The sequence below is a fragment of the Melospiza georgiana genome, chromosome 2, assembly GCF_028018845.1.
Source record: "Melospiza georgiana isolate bMelGeo1 chromosome 2, bMelGeo1.pri, whole genome shotgun sequence".
Classification (NCBI taxonomy): Eukaryota; Metazoa; Chordata; class Aves; order Passeriformes; family Passerellidae; genus Melospiza; species Melospiza georgiana.
This window is the reverse complement of record NC_080431.1, coordinates 42,229,492-42,252,877: the sequence shown is the minus strand read 5'-3', so window position 1 is coordinate 42,252,877 and position 23,386 is coordinate 42,229,492. Positions and strand designations below refer to the sequence as shown.

Sequence of the window (23,386 nt, the reverse complement as noted above, 5' to 3'; positions counted from 1 at the left end):
TGCATGTCGTCAACCCCCCCTCTCCTGCCTCAAACCCAGGATAATAATTCAACCCTGTTGTGAGACAAATGAATTGTAGGGTGTACGGACTGATGCTGAATTTATCTTACATATGCTAATCCAGATCAGAGCATCAGGAGAGAAAGAGCAAATGGGTGCTTGAGTTGGTCTTGTCAGACATTTACTCAGCTGCATTAAATTGCACATTTAAACTTCTCCCTAGCTCAGTAGGGAGTATTTCACGTGCATCAAGCATGTCACATGCTAACCTGATCATTAAGGCACCTTCTCCCCAGATACACCACAAATAAATTCTCTGCCTGGCATTCTGGCTGACATAAGGGCTGCTAACAGTTTAATACTATTGGAAAAGCCTATATTGTGCTTGCAACAGGGTGGATTTAACAAGCAAACAGGTCTTTTTCATCTCTATCTACTATTATCTTGATAAACAGAATGTGACACCTAACTGCAATTCCAGATACAACCCATGAATCTAGAGAGCCATTAGGAACACTTGCAGAGAGCAGATACAAACCAATTAGCACTATGAACATTTTAAGATAATGATATGTTTTTGAGCTAATATGCTACGGCAAACAGATCTAAAAGTATTACACAAATTCAAAGCAGCAAACACCATCTTTACTGTATCTCATGTCCACAGCTGCACTGAGTATCATTAGGTCTTGTCCTTTATTAACATTGCTGTTCCCAACAAGTTCTCCAGTTAAAAGCTCATCTCATTAATCCCAAGCAGCTAAGCATCATGCTTTGATTGATTCAGTAAAACAGATCTGTGGTAACTGATAATGAAACCTCTTTAATCCCCTCTTCCAAAAAAACCAAGTCAAACACGAGCAGTAAGCATTCAGAAAGGTACAGTCAATCCTTATCAAATCTTTGCTTTTCTTCTTTCTATGCCTAAGGAAGTTAATGCATTTTCCTGTCGATGCAGGCTGTGTGATTGGCCTTCTGCTTCTCTTATCACATTCCAATCCAACAATAGGTACTCTGGCGCTTTTTTAAGGTATTTTAATCGAGCATGTAAACACGTTTTATTCTTTGATGCTCTTTCATTCAGCATCATTAATCCCCAGCATGAAATCAATAGACTTAAAACATTTAATCACGTCAAACGCAACATACAAATCCACAAATGACTTCAGTTCATCACACACACTGAATAGCTTGCAAATTGGAAACTATGCCCCTTTTTGCTTTGGGAATCAGTAAACCCTGAGCTAGTCTTCCACTGAAGCAAGCAGATCCTTTCTCCAAGAATCTGTCATTAGGCAAAAAAAAAAAAGAAAAAAAAATTGATAAACAAAACATGGGATTTTCGGTTTGCTCTGTCATCTTTTTTCATCTCTTACAGTCTCACTGGCGTTATGAGAAACCCTTGTTTTACTGCAATCTCTTGACAGTATGCATGTTTAAAAAAAGTTTAAAAACAATTACAGTGACTGGGTTACAGATTGTACTGGAGGTGCAAGAGAATGGAAAAACATATTTGTGGTTGCTTGATTTCCCTTTTTAACAGCATACATTGTTTCTCTGCTTGACTAGAATGCAAAAGGGATAACAATCCCAGGCACTTAAAAAAATGGAAAAAGAGAATAAGCTCAACCTTATAGATGATTATGATTTCCAAAGCCTGCAGGACACAGAAAGTGACAAGAATTGCTTTGATGGGGCAAAAGTTGTGGCTGAGCTGAAAAAAGGGCAGAAACAGGTAAACAGGCAAAAGGAATAGTCTAGGTAATAGAGTAACATCTTTAATTGCAGTACATTAAAAAGCTTGCTAATTTCAAAGAAAATCCAGTTTGGAAAGAGGTGAAGTGTGAGAATGGGCATGCTGAAACCCTGATGTGGGAGGCAGACACCCAAAACCCTGCCTAGGTTCATGATCCCATGGCCACCCACAGTCCCATGAAGAGTCCTACACAGCCTCCTCCAAACCTATGAGGTCCTTCACTATTAGGATGGAGCTTCCCTGGGTACCAACCACTAGGCACATGTCCACACAGACTCATTCTGGCAGCTGTCCATTTTCCACCTACAGGCAGAGCCCTGTCCTGAACTTTCCCATGCCATGTGAAGAAGCCCCAAAAGGCAGGCAGAATGCTGATGGTGGTGGCACTGGCAAGGTGCTGTACTGTAGCCCTGCAGTCAGGTAACTCACCCAGAGAAGGAGCACCACCCCAGGAATAATGTGGCTATGCAGATGCAGGACCTTCTGCCTAAGTGTCCATGGAAGTGAGGGTACTCTGTAATCAGGAATGCAAGACCCACAAGGCTAAAAGGTTGGGCAGAAAAGGGGGATCCTGGCTCCATACTGGAAATCTGGACACTAAGCATCTAGAGGAGAACAATGAAAGGTCTGTTTCAGTATTCATAGCTGTTTCTGGCCCATTGTTGCTTCAGGGAAGGGAGCCTACAGTCCCAGTCCTGTCCATGCTCAGGCAAGGATACAGATTCTTCTTACCCACTCTCCTTCCCCATCCCGTAACTTCTGTGTTCCTATTTATACAGCTGTCCATATTCAGCAAGAAGGCAGATGACACTCCACTGCTCCCCTCATATCTTATCTGATTAGGCCTGCACCAAGGATCCCAATGAGATCAACTTGTGCTCAGAACCTACACCTCAGGTCTCCCAGTCTGTTGATGAGCTAATTAATGAAGCTCATCTGCAAAAGTGGCAGAATTGCTGTTGCAGCTGCCAGTTTGCTTGACTAAAGACTCATCTCTCCTCCATTATAATCCAGAAAGGGCTGCAGAGACTACCTCTGAGGGAAAACAATGCTTTTATTTCCGAGTGGTTCTCTATACAGTCCATAATGATTGATCTGATGTAACTGGGCTGTGTTTCCAGAGAAGCACTTACATTCCCTAGGCCACTAAACTACACACCTAAACTAGATGGGTAAGGGCTCCTTTTTGGTTGTTCCTAGGACATTGAATACCCTCTAGTGACTATAATGAGGAATTCAAGTGCTTTTCCTCAGAGGTCAGCTCAACCTGCAAAGCTTAACCTTGATATACAGGTAGAAGTTTCATTTCACAGTGAAGCACAAGCACTCCTCATTCAAGCATTAATAAACTTTTCTGAGAGTGTAACAGAGGTATCAGTGCCTCTAGTGTAGCACAACATAGTCCCACTCTAGTTGAGAGAGGGAATGAAAATTTCATAATAGGTATGACTAATCTGAATTTTACTGTAAGTCTACAGAGTGTAAGTGACCTCTTGATTTTGCAGTTTCTCCCATTGAAAGTAATGTTTGTGCACTGAGCTGCATGAAGGAAAATATGTAGATTAGGGCATTTCTTCAAATGCTTTGCCTATCCTAGATGCATTAATTTTTCATTACTTCATTTATGGAAAGAAACCCCCAAAAAACAAAACAACAACAAACTAAGAAAAAAAGCCCAATAAAAAACCGGAAGTAAAACTGTGAAATGAGGACATTCCAAATCCGGCAAAGAGAAGATCAAGCATTTTCTGCTGGCAGTGCACTTAATTATTACCAGTCCTATTTATTATCATCATCATCATTATTCTTTATCCTGTTCTTTAAAAATGATCCAGACTACCTCTGCAAATGTGTGGGGTTTTTTTCTGTTTGACAGATGCTAGATTCACTTTTGGCTAAAAGCAATCAAAGTTTAGACACAAGAAATACATCCTTTAAAGCCTGTGCCCTTCAGTTAACAATTTAGTCCTGGAGATGAATTGCAAGTAGAGATTTGGGCCTGAACAATCTTACTAACTAATGGGAATACTAACAAGTAAAGCAGTGTACTCTGCACTGCAATGCTTCTTTTCTCTTTGAACTCATGACAAATGAGAAGGACTGCTTCAAATTAGTCTTACAAATGTCAGCAATACAACAGACCACTGCAAACGTTCATCTTTGAACAGTGGAGAGTCACAGTGAACTGAGGTGAAAATGGTGTCCAGCAGAGCAATTCGGATCAGGAAAGCCATCCAACTCCAAAGCAGCTCGACCTGAACACAGCCCCAGAGACAGTGCCACAGCTGCCAGCTAGACAGTAGCCAAGAAGTTAGCAGAGGTGCAAGCCAAGAAGCCAGCCATGAGCCCATGTGCCAATGCAGGGAAGCTGTATTCCAGAATTTGGCATCTGGGTCCTCCAGCTGCCAAACATCTCCCATCTGGCTGAGCCTGTGGACGAGGTGTTAAAAAGAGGAGCAGGGAAGATTATACAAGAGCTAAAGCAGTACCCTTAGCAAGACAGCAAAGATGAAGAGGCACATTGTGCCCCCAACATGTGAAACTCACACACATTATCACTTTGTTCCCAGTGGATCAGAGGAGGCAGTCTGGAAAACTATCCACGTTTTAGAGGAAATGAACAGTTAGATGTGCATGAACTGAGGCAACTGTCACAGCCTCTGGCCATCCATAGAGGTCAGCAGATGCAGATTTGCGTGGAATTGGTTTGGAGTAAAACGTGCAATTCTTAGTAGATTTGATGAACCCAATAAGAAAAATTAGGAAAAAAAACACTACAAAAATGTTTGTTCAAGACTTTGTGATCCACTCTATTCCTCCGTCATCAAAGAAATTGAAGTATCAAATTCTGTACTTTCCTCACTGGAATACCATACTTCCTGGCGTAATTTTATGAAATGATAACTTTCTTTCAATTTAGTGGAAAAAGATAAGTTTAGTAAGACCAAGTTGAAAAATACCCAAAACTGCGTGTTTTTCATTACCTCATGAAATGTAGGCATGAAATTTAATTCAAATGAAATATATCCACTTACATAGCTGCATTTAACTGCAGCAGAATTCACTTCTGACAAGCATTTACTGCTCCCAAACCCCAGCAGTGCCATATCCCAATGGGATGGACCAGCTGTGGGGAAGACTCCTAGCACTGTCAGCAGTTTCAAGTGCACCATAAGAATTCATATTTTCAAATAATGCACTGACTTCGATGTTAATCTAATTGATCTTACTTCCACCTTTCAATCTACAAGTAGGTCCACATGGTCAAATGAGGTTTGACAGATGTGTCATCTTGATCAATTTGGTTCTTTATTTTAAAAACACCTAACTCCCCCCCGGCTCTCTTCCAAATTTCTGCTTTCATTAGAACCTATTTGTCTTGCCAAATGTTACCTTTCAGTCTCATCTCGCTCCAGTCAGAGCACACCAACTTTCAGCAGTTTAGAACTGCTGCATGAGACGACAACCATCTTCATCAACATCTAACCATGCATGTTTTTCACGGGGCCTCATTAGTAGGATCTCATATTCATTACTATAGTATGTAAATACCAAATAAATTCATGAGGGATTTTTAAAGCAAAATACTGACAACATCAACAAAGAGCAAAAAATTAACAACATAAGTGTCCTTCTTGAAAATGCTTCTTGCAGAATAGAAGCCAACATGCAAAATGTTATATAGTTAATTTAATGCCAACTAAAGAAGCCTGCATTAAAAACTGTATCTGAAATATGCGTATGTTTTCGAAGCACAACATTTTGAGAGACTAGCACGCTCGTCAGAACAATTCCTGACATTGCACCGATAATACAATCAGATCAAAGAACATTCTAGGGATTTTTAAAAATAAATGTATAGTTTCAATTTCATAGCAAAGGAAACCTTGAAAGAGTTGTATTAGCTCTAACAGAGAAATTGCTCCTGCTGCTACTTTGAAAATGTTCGAGCAATAAGATCCTGCAAATTTTTAATATAAATATACCAGTTGTAGTGTAATTAACTGCAAATTGGAGATAGGAGTAGTCTTGAGGAATGACTTCTGTATTTGACTACTCATTAGCAATTTGAAAGTGTAATTGCTCTTAAACATGCTTTCTTCCTAATTTTATTATGAAGCTTAGCTGTACTTATAAATGTGAAGAATTTGATTTATTCTGGAACATACTTGCTTATATTGAATGTGTGAAGTTGTTTTTTCTTCTGTACTCCACAGACAGAAGGAACACATGTCACTAAGAGCAGATAGAGCAGCGAGCTGATGGGTTTACACTTGCCCCATAATAAACACAACTCCAAAGGAACCTTCAGAGGGGTGCACAAAACAAACAAAAGCAGGGAGGAGGACAGGCAGGCAAGCAAGCACACTGAGAGTGGACATTTCACTGCATACTGCTTTAAAACCCACTAAAGCAACAGCCATGAGTCCCACAAAAACAGGAACCCTACCAACTTTGGTACATCCTTCTGTCCTTTGACATCATTTCTACCTGGGCAAGTGGGGTGAGCCTGAGGGCCCTTATGGTATCAAAACACTTGCTGATGCCTCCCAGTCACCCCCTGCCACTGGACTGGCATGTAAACCCTGCGCCATCCATCTACAAGGAACATTACATAGGAAGGTTTCAAAATTGTGCCCTCCTTGAAATAAAATCAAGGAGATGTTTGCAAAGAACTCTACCTACATTCTGCAGCTTTGCTTCACGGTAATTGGCAGTGATCCACTACAACATGAGCTACATTGATGCACATTAACTTCGTTACTCAAATTCAGCAGACTACTTTGAACACTTTATATTATTAAACATCAGAAAATGTATTTTCTATTCTTATATTTTAAACACCATGATTTATTAAAAAAAAAATTAAAAATTGCAGCTTTCCCACCACCCTCTTGAGCCCCAAGATAAAAAAAGCAATTGCAAAACTCAACTTCAGATCTTGCCTAGCCCCACATACCCCCCAGTCATGACATAAAGAGGGAAAGAAACCTGAAAAGCACTGCTACTAGACTTCATCAATAAAACAGAATATTATATAATACACAATAAAATGCTTCATACCTGGAGTTGAAAAAACGAAAAGGGTTAACAGCTGACCTGGCACAGCCCCACATGCTCTCTCTGGAAATTGAACACAGACAATTAGGAATTTTAAGTTACCCCAAATAATCGAAGGGGACTTAGACAAGCTTGAGGAACACTTACTGCAGAGTAAGTAAGGCACACAGCCTCAGTGTGGAAGACACTTTAGGATTTCCCCATTCACTCAAAACTCTCCTCAAACTGAATTTGCTCTGTAGATGCCCCATCTAATGGTAAGTAATTAGGAGCTCTGTGATTAATTTTCATGTCAGCAAAGTCAAAGCTTAAGGATGCACATGTCACTCAGTGGTAATTCCAGATCATGATCTATCATTTTTCTTATTAAAAAATCATCAGCAACAAAGAGGTAAACTCTAATGAGAATCTACAGCACGCAGACATTGCATGAAGTGGCTGCAGTGAAGGTCTGCTCCCAGAATTCTGCTGTATCAGTAATATTATTCCCACACAAAACCAAAAAACTTAGGCTTTAACATTTTTACTTAGAACTGGGACTCCAGGGAAAATATACAATCTTCTAAAATACCATTTTGAATAACGAACAACACCCATATACAGTGCCATAGCTGTACAAACTCCTATGCTGGTTGAGATTTGGACTACGTGAAATGTTCCTTTTCACTGACAAATTCTGATCTACTGCATGTGCTCAAATAAGAAGCTCCATGCAGATGGTTTTTGGAAAAAGTTCCACCAAGTTACGGGGGAAAAAAAAAAGAAAAACCTGCAGAAAGCCAAGAACATGAACAAGCCCCTTTGGTCCTTCTGTTTGTGGTTCAGACCTCAAATGTACTGTGAAAGTAGTCTGAGGCCAATGCCCAAGAAACTAGCAAAAATATTAGAGTAACAATATGAATAATAAAAAGCTCAAGCACACTAGCAGTTGAATGTATTTGCACTGAAAATGTTTTGCATCTTTTATAATGCTCAATTAAAATATCCAGGTTGGCATAGGAACTGTTGAAAGTGAAAAGGAAATTTTCAGAACAACTTTGCTTCATTTATATAATTGCATTTTCCACTGGCCCTTGGAAACCTACTAACAATCCATTTTCTCTCAAAATTTTGCACTGAATGCTTTGAACCTGTCACACTTCCCTGCTTCAAGTCTACAGTAAATAATGGCTTTCTTTACTGTTTTTGCCATTTGTTAGATGTTAAATTTTTGTTAATGACACAAATATGGTATGCAAATGACAAAATGACATACAGAGTTTTTGTAGTGTAAGTTTTTAGCTCTATCACTGCCTAACACTGTTTTGGTTTTTTCCACACTCCATGTAAGTCTTTTCCTTCTCAGAAATATGTATCAGGTACTTGTCTCACTGTCTCAAATAGGTACAAATTTTATTTTACAACTGTGTCAGTACCTAATCAAAGAGCACTGTGACAAAATCTCCCCTGCCCCATCAGCCCTCAACTGAAAACAATATGCAATGGAAAAAATGGTTACTGGAAACCATTAAGACCAATGGTTGTCTTCCATGTCAATTAATTTACAATCATCTCTGTGTCTCACTGGAAAATAATTTATTTGCACAGGTGATATAAACATCAATACATTACCTGGAAGTCATAACTCTACATTTTAGACATTCCTTTTCATAAAGTTCCCTTTTTAACAACTAAGCAACAGGGCAGACCAAAATACAGTTGCTGAGGTTAAGTATTTGCATGTTGAGTTTTCGACAGTAGGAAATTTAGCAGATAGCTAAAACTCTGTTTAGAACCTATAGTATCCAGGCACTGAAAAAAAAGACACTCATCCAAACAACCTCACTGACACCTTAAATTTACTATGGCTCCTTTCTGTTTGGTGTGAAAGCCAAAGGGCTGTGGCCTCTCACCCTGCCTCTTCTGCAATCCAGAAACCATGGACAGAAATACCTAATCCTTGCCTCTGGAACTTCAAGCTTATCTGTGCTACGAAAATGGCTAAAACACGTCTCAGACCATGTAATCAGCTTAAAAAAGGATCTGTAACGGTCACTTCCCAATCCAAAATGCAAGTGTAGAATAAAGAAGAGGAAAAGGACCACTCCTAGGTATCTTTTGCACACAAATGTAGGTATCTGGCCTCCTGAGTTAGTGCTCTAACACCAGGCTTTTATGCCATGGGTGGGTGGCTGCATCACTGCTGGCTGTCACATTTTCACACAGAGAGATGGCCAATGGGAAGAGGACAGCACACTGTAGGTGCTACAGAAGGCAGAAACAGGTAAGCTCAGAACTTGATCTCTTCATTTCCACAATGGAAAGTTGGGAACGTGAGCTGCTCTTGTTTTTTTTTTTCCAAACTACTTTAATGAACTATAGTTCAGAAGCCCAAGCTCCAAAGAGAGCAGAAACAACTCATAGCCAAGTACCCATCCAGGATGTAAGTAGAGACATCTCTAGGAAGCTGACTGCCCTGCCCACTGAACTTCAAAGCCTTTAATTCTTTGTTGACTATACCGCGGGAGTGTTAATGCCTTGTGCAGGTGCTCTGCCACAGTGCTGGAGCCAACCACCTATTTCAGAAGCTCACAACACCTCCATCAGACCTCCCCTAAGGCAGAAAATCTGCATCTTGTCTCAAGTGCCTGTGCTGCTGTGGCTCATCTTGGTCCTGGGTACCTGCAGTGCTTCATGTGTGTTGCAAGCATTTGGGGATAGTGGAACCTCTATGTGATGCAATATATTGGCAAGGATGTACCTGTTACAGAATTGCATGTGCTTGTAGTTCCTCTCAAGCAAAAGGAGAACCACCTTCTGTTATTCTGACTATAGGAATGGCAAAAGATCTCAGAAATCATGTGGTGATACAGACAGCCGAGCAGTTCTGAAGTGGAAAAATAGAGTGCAAAAGGAATCAACCTATTCAGCTTGGTAAATAATTTTCAGCAAACAATTTGTTATACAACATTACTCTATTATTGTGCTTTTGAAACTTTTATGACTGAGGTTTTGGTCATTATTATAGTTCCTCCTGTGAACTTATTTATCAATGGTTTGACTCTTTGGCCCTGACAAGCAACCGATTATAGAAACAGCAGCGCTCATCAGTTCTTAAGAGAAATACCATGGTGACTTATATGTCTATCTGACAGCCCTGTGTGTCCCTGATTTATCATGCATTATCCCAGCACTATGCTAAATATTGTACTTTTCATGCAAATAATTGAGGTACACATTTTGACAAGACTGGGACTGCTGACTTTTAATGAGTACATAAACCAAGTATTTCTTTTACAGCCTGATGTGAGCTTCGGGTGATTTCCAGGTTAATTTATTTTTCAGGCTCTGTTTGCAGTGCTGGGCTCTTCAGCCAGCAGCAGATCCTGTCCACAGCCCTTGAGGTGAGCCCTTTCTAGGGCAGCCTCTGGCCCCAGTGCCTGCCAGCCTGCTCCATGCCCCCCTGAGCTAGCAACACAGGCCAGACAAGAGAGCTCTGCCAGTTCTGCCTCCTCTGATCCACCCTGGTCTCTTCCCTATTTTCTGCCTGCCTCAGCTTTCTTACTTCCTTGCACTGCTTTATCCTCTGGCAACTCAGTACATTTCGCAAGGATAAATAAAGAAAAATATGACCCAGAACCTCATGCTTGACACATCTTTGGTCACTGCTCTAATGATGGAGGTGCAGAGTTTGACTCTGAAACCTGTGACTCTGATTACTCCAGGCTTAGATACTATAATATCAGCCATTGTGCTGCTTTACTCCTTGTTTCAGCCTTCAATTACTTTATTTTGACTAGAGTAATTTCATGTGTGTGGTGGCCATGAGGTCCAAGTATCCTTTCTGTGATGTATTCAGAATAGTAATGCTCATGTTCTAAGTCACATGCACAGGGACAGTGCCACCTCCTTGGCACACAGGCTCAACACAAAAAAACCCTCTCTTCATATCCATCATCCAAGAGCTTCCATTCCCTCTTCTTTTATCTCCAGCATAAAAAGAACTTGCTGTGAGAAATGAGGTTGTGGTGAAATCACTTCTAGTCAAAGAGGATTTAACTAACAGATGGGGAAACCTACCACAATCTTTTCCCATTATGCAGGAGAAAGGAAAATGGCAGGAAAAAAAAAGAGGTTAGGTTTTTTATTCCTGTATTTACATGCTCATTCAATTATGCCTTGCCAACAGTGTTTCCCTCTTAACAGTTCCCTTCTTTACATGCAGTTTACATACCCATGACCTACACAACTTCTGTGGTTTTGCATGCATTGACTTCAACACTCAGGACAGTATTTCCATAAATCAGTGTAAGCGCTGCTATTAAGATTTAATTGTGCTGCATGTAAGTCTGTCAAAATCACAGGAACTGCCTTATGGAAAAGGAAAGATAAAAACTTATCTAATCTAGATAATGAAACAAGAAGTAATTTTGGCTCAGGTGACAGCAGAGGACAATGCTCTTTCTTTTTCTTATCAGTAAGTCAAAGTAGCAGTTTGCTGAGGAAGTTTTATTCTGGCTTTTCCTGGCAGTGTTCTGCTATCCAATCCACACCTATGAGTATTTGTTATAGCTCTAAATTTCTTCAGGCAGTCGGCTCTGCCCCTGCTTTCTGTGCTGATTTGAAAGACAAAACATAAAAAGCTGAATAACGAATCACTGGGGAAAGAGATGCCAAACAGGTGTACAAACTGCTAACTGGGTAGTAGTAACTCATCATGTTATTTATAATTCATTCTTTGGAGTCACTCTCTCCAAGCAATTACAGAATGCCTGCCTCACTATCCATAAAATGCATTTCACATATCTAACCACTAATGACTTGAGCTTCACTCTGGAGCAACACATTTTAGTGGATTAAGCATGGGAGCAAGAGGCAGATGTACCTGATCCCAACTCATTCTCTCCTTGCCTGCATGGCCTTGAGCAAGTCACTAACCTGTGGATAATTATAATATGTGAACACACAGGGGACCTGTAAAATTTAATTAGTTAATGTTTGCAAAGCACTCCAAAGACAAAAAATGCTTTATGAATGATAATCACACACTATTGTTTCATGGCATTTTATTCCAAAGCATGTTTGTGTAAACATGTTTAGAAATGTAAAATTCCAGTAATAGCAAAGTTTGACAACTACCTCAAAATGATTGGCACTTCTTAGACTAAAATTTAAATTAATTAACAAATTTAACTTATGTTAAGAAGACATATGTGAATTCAATACAGACACTAAACTGAAGCTGGGAAACAAGATCTTTGAAAGTTTCTTTGTGACAGATAAAGGAAATTAAAAAGAAGGTATCAATGAACCAATACATGTAACTCTTTCACTGCAAGATAATGGTGCCCCAAACAGCCTAAGTGTTGAGTTACTTTTCTTTTCTTTAGAATCCAGACTTCTGTTAGTTTCAGGACTAACCATCAGACCAAACAAAGTTCATGGCAAACAGTAACAGGATTTTGGACTTTAACAGAACCAGGATTCCTTAGTTCTTCAAGCTTATAATGCAATTAATTTAAATATTTCTCTCAAAAGAAAAAAATTACTCCTAGCAATGGTATGGTAAAAGCTCTAGAATGACCTACTCAACAGTCATGGAAACTTATTCTTATAGAGGAGACAGGAAGATATAATTTTATGTAGATCAAGGTAAAAGCACTCATATTTTCAAATTAGCTTTCTTCGGGGAACAACTGACAATACCCCAATCTCCTGACACACTTCCATTTAAGCAACACAGCCCTTTCAAAGCAGGAGGTGATGTTAATTTCTCTGCAGAAGCTGGTTTTGATTTACAGTTGCCATACACCTAGCCCTTGTTTCTAATGATCTTTGGCTGATGGGGAATCTTGTTATTCTGGCAAAAGGCCTTGGGACATATAACAGAAAATTTTCATAGCAAAAAATCCCAGTGCATGCACAGGATGGCATCCTTTGACTTTACTGCCCAACTGTCCTTTTGTCAAACATCACATATTTTAAAAAAGGAACCTTTTTAGAACAATATGTGTTTATTGGATTATTGAAACACCAGGTTCATACTTCGTGCCTAAAGAGCAATTGCCAACGGTATATAGGTCTTTCAAGCTCTTGAAGTCCTTAATAAGGGCTTCAGGCCAATTCATTTTTATAAACAAACAGATGTTTCTGAGTATTCAGATTTTGCTAGGAATAGCTTTATAAAATGCTATATAGACCCACCATATAAGAAGTCAGTACTTCTTCAAAAAGCTGTCTGAACAGCATGTAGGGAGTGCACGTAGGTAGGAGAAATCACACCTGTAACAGTTGGGGCAGGTCAAATTTAGATGTACTAGGTTCGGCTTCTTCTCAAACCACAGATTTCCAGCACAGCCTTAGGAAGTAACACAGAGGGGGTTTCCTCATAACTAACTTCAGCAATGTAAACTTTTATCACTCTCTAAATCACCTGTCCAGGTTTCTTTACAGCTGCTGGGGAAGACAGATACCTTTTGAAAGGTAGATGAGCATAACTGGTAACATGATTAGACCTAGAAATATCTCTCCACTAAAGGAATCCACAATACTTGAGCCTAACTTTTAGATATTTTGCATTGTGAGAGATGAACTTTGCTGCAAGGTAATGTCCAAATTGGACAGTCCAGCACTACCAGAGGGTGCCTGAGGTAGCTGAGACACAGTACACTGCCAGCTCAGCAGTGCCCTTGGCTCAGCAGCCAGCGTCCAAGCCAGCAACAGTTTTCACTGCAGAAACCTCTTCTTTTCTGCCACAGGATACTTACTTGGGACTGCTGACAAAAAATAAAACAAAACTAGAACAGAAACATCCCTGAAATAATGACACAGTGGGGGCACCAACCATAACACAGATGCCTTGCAGGGCTCTATGTCACTACTGTCTCTCACTTACGTATCTGCACAAACGCCTCTCAATACTTTTAGCAAGTCAGTTCAGTTTGCAGAATAACTCTGGAGGAGGCCAAGGAGGAGCCTCACCATGTTCCAGCCTCTGGGGAGGTCAGAGGCCCATAGACAGTTCTTTCTGAGTGTGTGGTCCAATTTCCCTACAATTGCAGTAACTATGTAATCTTCTGCTCTAAAGTCTTGCTGCAATGGAAAAATGCATCCCAGACTTGGGTACTCTTCATGAGACAAGTAAAATTGAAATTGATATATCCCCACAACTTCACTTCAAACCAATTAGTGTTCTCCAGTGGGAAAAAAAAACCCCTTTATTGAGGAATCCTGGATGAGCACTAGCCAATTTTCCATATGTAAAATCACCACTCAGTTGTGTGCCAGTTTTAAAATGAGCACGGGCAGATGTACCAGAGAAGAGGGAAGCAAAGTTCACACAAACACTGCTGAAACACCCTCCCTTATGGTTTTTGGAGACTCTGGACAAAGTATTTTGTCTGCAAGCGGAAGGAAAAAATGAGGTGAAAGTTCCCTATAATGAATAGCTCAACAGTAGTAATGATTGCGACCAAAGCAGGAAAACAAACTAAAACAAAATGTAGAAAATGAACGGCTGATGGCAATAAAGATACAAACTTCTAAAGAGATAAAAATAAACCGCAGAAGTTGATTTACAAAGAAGAAGAGGAGGGAGAAAAAAAGGTATTTAGGAAAAATAAATCAGATTTGAAAAGCATGTACTAATTTAAGAGAGTACATTGGTATGGTGGCTATACTGTCTGTCTGTTGTGGAGTCTCCTTTTTGCTTCTGCAGTATCCAAAACTAACTCTTACTGTACTGCAGTAACAGATGCCAGAGAAGTTAAAAATAAAGTAAGATGATCACATTACCACCAATGTATCAATCACATAAAGTAGCCAAAGAGAACAGGGGCAGGGTCCCTAATCTCATTTTCATACAAGCACTCCGAAGCACCCAGCTCAGCCTAAAGAGGAATTCGTGTTAAAGGTCAGAGCAGTCATACAAATGACAAATCCCATCTCTGTGAATTAACTGCAGCTATAACTACAAGTAGACAGGATTTCCTCTCTGAAACTTGTCTCTCCCTTACTCCAGAAAAACAATACACTATCTGAAGCATCATCAGTTTATATGTACAGTTCCTCTTTTCCTTGACATTTGAAAGAAAACATGGTTCCATCAAAGGAGTTTTCTCCACTTACAACACCTAAGGAGAAAAGTAGCCCAGAGAGAAAGAAGTTCTGCACCTTTGGATTTTTACCAACATACTGGTCAAAAGTTCCTACTAAAAATCACCTTCTGCCTCTCCTGCTTCTGCCCTCAGTTTCTGTAAGTAGGAGAGCTTAAATTATGCATATTCAAGGAGGGGAGAGCTGCATGCTGCAAAATATTATATTTTACCACACAAGTGTGCAGGAAATAAGGAGATGAATGCTCTGTTCAGGGTTTGCATTAGTATGTGCCATGGAGGTGGCTCTGGAGGCCATCCTGCATCAGTTCTGCCTAGGGATGGAAAGGCTGCCAGGCTGAGGGAACAGCATGCTGCCTCTGTGAGGGACCCTAAAAAAGTTTTACTGGTCTTCGAGAGGTTGACTAATGCCTTCTCCTCCCTTGGCTTCATAAAGATTTCTGGAGTGTATCTGAGACTTGGTTCTGAATATATGATGCTATTCTTGCTGTGTAATAAGCATCAGTGGTGTCAGGCACATAGAGGCAAATCTGCTCTTTGTTAGATGTTACATGTCAAAATGAGTTTGTAAAACATGCCACAGAAAGGATGAAATGCTGCTTACAATGCAAAGCCCACTGAAATCTACATAATGTTGCAATATTTATTATCAGTCAGAGTGTATTATCTGAGATTAATAAACAATTCTTAGCCCGTATTTTGTAAGACACAGCAATTTCCATAAACCACACATAAACCAGTCACAGGAAGAATTTTCACTGAAGCATCCTGCTTGAAATAATGACTTTATTTATCTATAATTTTACATTATTGATTGGGTTTGTTGAACTGAAAGAGAACTGCGAACTCATTCCAAAAGAACTACTGAGAAAGAAGTCTGGAAGCTCAGCCAACATAAAGCTTGCAGCAAGAAGGCAATTTTCCTGAGAAAAAATTGTCATACTTGGTCACTTTACAAATATGCAAGGAAATTACATTCTGTTTGTGTAAATAAGAACTAATGCCAAACGCATGGCTCTTAGTGTTTCATTGTCACAATTTTTATTCCTAAGAATTTTGTTCCTGTAAGACTACAGTGGACCCAAAACAAAGCAGCAACATAGGTAGATGCCACCCAGTTTAAGAGGACATGAAAAGCAAAGCTTTCAAACAGGCATTCAAAACTGTCCAATCAAGTGTCATTTCCAAACCAACAAGCTTAAAAATGGCTGTATTAAAACAACAGTTTCTCCCCAAAAACTGACAAGCTGATTTCCCTTTGGTGCAAAGGTGGCAGACTGAGATGCAAGGGAAGATGCAGGAGCATTCAGGACAGCGCTGCCACTCCCAGTTTCTGGCGCAGCAGCTCCCCAGGCAGGGATTGCCGTGGCCTCCCCTGGCACCAGGGATGTGCAGTGCTGACGTGTGTCCCAGGCAGCTGCTGCACCACCCCTGGGCCACGGAGAGCAACGGGAGCTCACAGCCTGGAGTGTCTCTCTGCCCCTGAATTAGCTCCAACAGGGCACAGGGATTGCTGCCAGCCCTATGCAGGGAGTGAGGTACCTGCCTGGGATGCAGATAGCGACCCAGGCAAGATCAGTCCTGAGCCCCACAGATTGCACACAGGGAAAGGCAAGAGGCAAGGAAAGGCAGGACACTGAGGCAATCCTTCACAGCCCCACATGCTGTGTGAGGGGCTCTACAGCATCAACCCAAAGCAAATGCCCACTACCAGATTCTGAAAGCCCCAGAGTCTGAACCCCCTTACTGCTTTCAAGAGAATAGGTGGCAGTAGGCAAATATATATGCATATATTTATATCCATAAGCCTTATGCAAAATAATTTAAAACATGCCTGAAAAACAAGCAGGAAAAGATCAGCTGCTGTCTCACACCCGCTACCAAGCACCTAAAAATTGGTATGGTGTTTAACAAAGACAAGACTGTAAAACACCAGTTGATACTAAAGAAAAGGATGCCCCCATCACTTTGGAAGCACTGCCATGTAGTTCCCAGCCACTCTCTGCAAGAAGTTATTTTTTTGGCAATTATTGACCAGAAAGAGCTCACAAGCTCACTTTGAACAACACACTCTGTGGGACAGTCATCCAGACTCGAGGGCCAGCCTGCCTCCCTCAGGCACAAAGCTTTGACCTACGCTTCACTGACTGCTGAAGAGTCTTTCTGTGCATGTCCCTAGGCTGCCCAGTTATTCAGCAGAACAGTAGGTGCCTTTCCACGTCCTCAGAGGAAATTCCTGTCTAAGTGTAGATGCTGAAATTGAGCACACAGGATCTCCCTCTGGAAGGCTTCAGAGGCACTTTCCTCTCTGCAGCAAGGCTATGTAGAATGAGAGTTTCTTTTTCAGCGGACTCCTTTGCTAAACATCTAATATTAAGGTACATATTAAATGCCTAAAATCAAAATAAAGCCTGCCCTGTAGAGCACAATATTGCAGACCAAGTAAGAAACAGACTGAGTGCAGTTAGCATGAAGTGCCAAAACTCCTTTTCAACTCAGCAACTGTATGTGTGGAGTCTGTGACTGAGAATGAAGTAAAGATGACAAATTGCAGATCACAGTCAAATTAGATTTTCCTAATGGGGCTTTTGAAATAAACTAACAGATTACTGTTCAAATAAAACCTGTAACAAGAACAAGTTGATGTTATATTATTAAATTTCTTAATTTGATTCTTAAGCTCCAGAGTCAGTCAAGTAATACTCAACTTATTTACCTTCACAAACTGTGAAATGCATTGCACAAAAGCTAAAAAAGCTTCCCGTGGTTTGACCAATTCTCTAAGTGTTCAAGCAATATCCATCATGGAGAACAGTATCTGCCTGCCAGTCATATATTAAAATTATCTGCTAGTTGCTCCATACTTCCTTTGTTCAGTAATTAGACCGTGCAAAATCATTTACTGCAAAATCATGACGCATTGTTTTATTTTTCTGGCTTACTATGTGTGCTATAAATTGAGAAAAAATACTTAGCACTTCAGGGCCTGCTGTTGTGACTAGAAAATTGAAAATACATATGGGACCTGTCTATCAAGCAATAGCCTCACTGGCAAAGAAACTCTCCCCTCCTTTATCACTGTTAGAAAGGGAGCCTGCTAATCACAGAACCAACACCTTGTCTTGCCTTGCTCACAAACACCTCTCTCTCTGCTTAAGGAGAATATCAGTCTGAGATTCACAGTTATGGTGCTTGGCTGACAGAAGAGGTAGTACATGTCTGGCAAAAAAAAACCCCAAAGGCAGTACCTCCCCAAACATGGCTTAGCTCTTTTAGCTGCTGATGTCCAGGAAAACAAAGCAAAACATTTTTAGATAACATATTAAGACATTTAAAATGCATCTATAATAACTTATACAATAGCAATGTCTAATGGCCTTAATTACACCCATTTTTATTTCATAATGTCCAGAATGCCCATATTTTGAACCTCTCAGATAAAGTAACATTTTTTGTGGGTCTAGCACAGGCTTCAGTGCCTGGAGGCTCTAGTTCTATTTCCAGCTCTGCTTCAGACCAACAGGGTGACCTTTACGCGTAACCTCATTTTCCTCACCTATAAAATTGGGATATTAATACTTATTTACCTCACAGTTGGTTCCCTTCCAGCTGCTACAGTGACTGACCAACCTCATGCATCTACAGAATTGCAAATGTTCATGATAAACTGCTTCCTTATTGTCAAACAAGCAGTACAGGTACTAAATTAAGAAAATATTTGCCCACCCAGTTAGCAAAAGTACACAGAAAAATAACTGCAGTGGAAAATTGTTCCAAGCCCCTCAGTAATTTCCTTCCAATGACACTGTCCTTCAGGAGAAATGCTGCTATTTCCTATCAACTTCTTGATGCTGCTTTCAGTCAAGAAAAAAATACATGGTTTTTGAGTAATCTAACCTCTCTCTTTGGAGAGGATATAAACCCACTGCAAGTTTTCCAAGTACATCAAGGGGAAGAAACAACTTCAATACGAAACTCAATAATGAGGGCAGAGAGAAAGAAAGGAAAAGATAATGAGAGAGACAAGAGATACAGTCATCTCTTCCAAGAAAGGGAATGAATCTCCAGGGAAAGGTGCAGGCAGGTATGCTGCCTGCAGGCAGGAGGACAGCCCTGCAGCAGCAGTGCCTCCGGGGGCCTGGGAACGCCTCAGCAACACTCATCTTGTCTGGGAACGCGATACTTACTCTTGTACTGCTCTGGCTATGGAGAGCGCTGTAGATCCAGTTTCATTAACGCTATCTAAGGTCACATTTGGCAGGTCGTCATCATCACTGTCACTTTTAATTTGTCTGGGAGATAGGCCTCGGGGGTCCATTTGTGCTGGAAAGAGACATATAATGGATTAATATGAGTGTGCTGAAATTAATCTTGTCCCAGAACAACATCAGGGCGCACAACACGTCTGCCTGCTTCGGCTGGAGAGCACTGAGCTTCCCAAATCAGCTGATAGGTGGGTAAAGCCACCCAGAGGTGCCACAGCTGGATGTGAGCACTTCCAGGGGCATGCAGGTCTGTGAATTCACAGAGGCTACACCAATGCACTCAGCAGTACCTTAAAATCACTGCTCAGACCGCATCCAACAAAATCCCACTACCAAGCAACTTACACTGCCTGACTTCAGAAAGTGAAGGGAAAGGGAAGAAGGGAAAGGGTTACATCTGCTTTGAATAACACAGAACACTCAAGAGTACATTTGACAGCAAAATTTCAGGAGGCAATCTCTGATTCTGAACGTTCATTGTGAGGTAAGAGGATGGAACCCATGTCACTCCACTCAATTAAAATTTAGGCATCTAAAACCCCAGTCCTGATTTCTGACATAATTCAACACCACTGTCGGCCTCTGAAGGATCCTTCCCTCCACACTATGTGTAACCCCACACAGGCAACCAACATTCAGGTGACCAGTATCAGTGGGGCTAACACATTTTTATGAAGTCACCCAGTTTCAGGTCTTACAAATATCTGAAGATCAGGAATTTCAGGATTGTTTTACCTGTCCACAGCTTACAGTATCCATACTGCATGGCAATGGAGTAAGTGCCCAGATGCTGGCAGCAACAGCTGCAGGAACTTGTATGAGGAGCAGCCAGGGCTGCCCCATGGCAGACACAGTGCTGGGCACAGCTGAGCCCTGCAGACAGTGGGGGTGTCTCAGGGAAAACAGGTTTAAGAAAAGGTAAAACAACTGGCCAGGAAAGAAGCAAGTGAAAAAAGTGTGAGAAACACTTTACACTGAGAGTGGCAGAGCACAAGAACAGGCTGCACAGGGAGACTGCGGAGCCTCCCTCTCTGGAGACATCCAAAACCCATCTGGATGTGTTCCTGTCACCTGCTCCTGGTGACCCTGGCTTGTCAGGGGTGTTGGACTGGTTGATCGCCAGAAGTCACTTCCAATACTAACAGTTCTGGGATCATGTGAAACAGCTCTGCAGATACCAATGTGCAAGGAGATGGAGGGGCAGGCCTTGGAGGAGACTGCCCTGATGGGATCTACTGTCTACAGGGAACCAACAATGGAGCAAGGGAACAGTGTGAGGAGAAAGAGCAGCAGAGAGGAACAATTATGACTAACCACAGCCCCCAGTCCCCATCCTCCTGGGCTGGGGGAGGGAGAAGAGCTGGGAATCAAGGAGGGGAGTCCTGGAAAAGGGGGTTGGGGACTGTGGTTGTCACCATCCAAATCTACTTTTAATTAGCAATAAATTACTTTTCCCTGTGCTGAGTCCTATTTGCCTGTAAAGGTAATTGGTAAGTGATCTCCCTGCCTTTATCTTGAGCCTTGAGCTCTTGCACTTTATCTTCCCCCCTGTTCTGTGGAGGAGGAGTGAGAACAGCTGGGTGTGCACCAGGCAGATGGCCACCAGTTAGCTTTTCTGCCAAACACACACAGGCAAGGAGAGGAGAACAGAAAGGCAGGTGACCTGCCTTCCCTCTTATGATGGCTGCTGTCCTTCAAAGGGGAAGAAAGCAGAATTCAGCAGGACAGGGGGAGGGAACCAAGAGATGGGTATAGAGGGGAAATACGTGGCACAACTGTGACTTGGGAGTGCTGAGAGGAACTGGGGCTTGCTTGTGCCATAGATGTGGAGAAAGAGACATTTCTCCTTACTCAATAAATACCACATAGGATTAGTAGGTGCTGAGAGACACCCAAAGCAGCTGGGGAAGAGAGTAAAACTGGAGAGAGGTCTGAATCTGCAAGGGAGGGGAAAGACAGGCAGAGATTTGAGTAAAAATGTGTTTATTTTGTCTGCTCTGGTGAAATAGGGGAATTCATTGTTATTGATTTAAAGAGCTAACTGTTGCAGTTTGTTACCTTATGCTCTCCTGTATTGCAGAGGAGACAGGACACTTTCTTCTGGGTCTTGCAACATGATTTTTGAGAAGGGATTCATTCCTACTCAACTCGGGCTAACCACAAACCTAGACAATATGTATCACAGGCTCCCTTTAGAGACCATGAACAGCTCAGTGGGCCCACAGCTAGGGAGCAGCTCCCAAAGTCATAGTTAAATCTGTCATTATGCTATCTTTCTTATGTTACAGTGTTTACTGACTCTACAAAAGGAACTGAGTTACAATGAAAAATGGGAAGGCTGCAGATACATCAGGAGCTGTGCAGCCATAACAGCAGGACTGATGAATAGCTAGGCTCTTGAAAAGAAAGCACTCCACAAGTGAGTGATGAATCCAGGGAAAGCTAGTCTTAAATTTTAATTTATGTCTTAGCTGCAAACCACCTGTGAGTAAAAGAACACTGATTATAGACTAACTTTCAGCTGTGGTTTTTGTGTTACAGAATTTCATAAGGAAAATACTGTTAAATACATTCAGTAAGTTGATGGAACAACCCCTTCTGGAACCACATTTAAAGTGCATTTACAGTTGCACAGTACTTCTTCTATTACCTTTCTACAGGCACAGGTTAGGTGCCTCAGTAATGCTGGCTATGTTTGGACTGCTTATTATTTCTTCAAGGGTGGCAAACACGTTTTGCTTATCAAAGCAAAGGCTGTTGTCAGTGAACTTACATCAGACAAACACAACTTAGAAATTATTTGAAACATTCAATTGTTTTAGGCAGAATGAGCACCATTCTGACAGTGGTTCTTAAAATCACAACTTACCCATGATGATATTCTATGTGTAACCTCAACCTGAGCACTAGGGACAATCTAGTACTTTATTTAAAAGCCACTGAACCACCCAGTCAGCTGATTTAGCCCCATCAAATTATTTTGAAAGAAGTGCCACTCCTGCCTTGCTCCCTAATGCTCCTTCTTAAAAGAATGAGTTTATTACTATGTATTTCATTAATTCTAAATCTAAAAAAATATTATATTCTTTTCACAGAATCACAGAAAGGCATAGGTTTGTAGGGACCTTAAAGATGATCTGGTTCCAGTCCCGCTGCCATGGGCAGGGACACCATCCACTAGACCCAGTTGCTCAGAGCCTCATCCAACCTGGCCTTGAACACTTCCAGGGATGGGACATCCAGAGCTTCTCTGGGCAACCTGTTCCACTGCCTTACTACCTTCTGAGAAAAGCTTTTATTTTCCCCTTGAAGTGAATTTCATTACAAAAAGTTATGCTTGTATCTGCCCAATATTTAAATGTGCTACAAGCGATGCTCTTGTGAGAGCTAGCTATTTGTTCACAGAACTAAAAATTGTAACAAAAAAGCTACGTATGTTAACTGAGGCTTAATGTGACTTGCACTACAGCAAAGGTTTTAAGTAGGTAGCTGAGAAACTAAAACTAACTTGAAATGATGGAAGTTGTTACATAACTGATTCTGTAATACAGTTCTTACACATGAATTCTGATCACTTAAGCGTGAATACACCTACATAAAAAGAGATAGTATAAACGTGTATGAACAATCTTACGTACTTTCATTCTTTGTAAGACATGTTGTTTCATTACTACTGCAGATTGCTGGCTCTTAAGATATTAATGAGACTCCTATGACATCTGGTATTGATTTTAGATTACTACAGGAATGTGCTAGGATCAAAGCTCTCAATTACCTTCTCCTTGTTTCTGCTTGCTAAGTCCTACTCTGTACACTTCTAGCACAGACACTAAGTTGTGAGCAGCATTTTACTTTTTCACCCAGGCACAATTTACTGTACTCACTGGGTATAGTGTGCCTGATCAGGCACCAATGCTTGAGCACATAATGAGATGCTGCCACACATCAGTGTGGAGAGGACAAAAGGTGAGGAATGGAAATGTATCAGTGGGTAAATTCAAAGGCAGGTATTCCAAGCACTGCTATATATTTGCAGAAAATCTAACTAAAGATTGTAAGTACATAAAACGAAGTTCTAGGGATTATTCCCTTACTTTTTATGCCAGTCCACATATACATCCTTTTTTCTCTCTCTCTTCGTTTGTCACTTCCTTCCAGCTCGCAGCCGTGGGTGGCCGAGGCACTGGGGAGTGAGGTGACTGACCAGGAGG

General features: G+C 41.1%; 1 protein-coding gene across 3 annotated transcripts in view; it reads right to left on the bottom strand.

Annotated features, from left to right (window-relative positions):
* Nucleotides 1-23,386, bottom strand: part of KLF12 (KLF transcription factor 12) — a 235,123-nt gene that overhangs the window by 52,057 nt on the left and 159,680 nt on the right. For 2 of the 3 annotated variants that reach the window (XM_058018441.1, XM_058018442.1), the window contains exons 5-6: nucleotides 19,098-19,233; nucleotides 6,821-6,880 (exon numbers count right to left, since the gene is read on the bottom strand). In XM_058018441.1, coding sequence (XP_057874424.1) covers nucleotides 6,821-6,880; nucleotides 19,098-19,233 — 196 coding nt within the window. The remainder of the gene's footprint in view (nucleotides 1-6,820; nucleotides 6,881-19,097; nucleotides 19,234-23,386) is intronic. The other variant, XM_058018443.1, reaches the window with a different exon arrangement.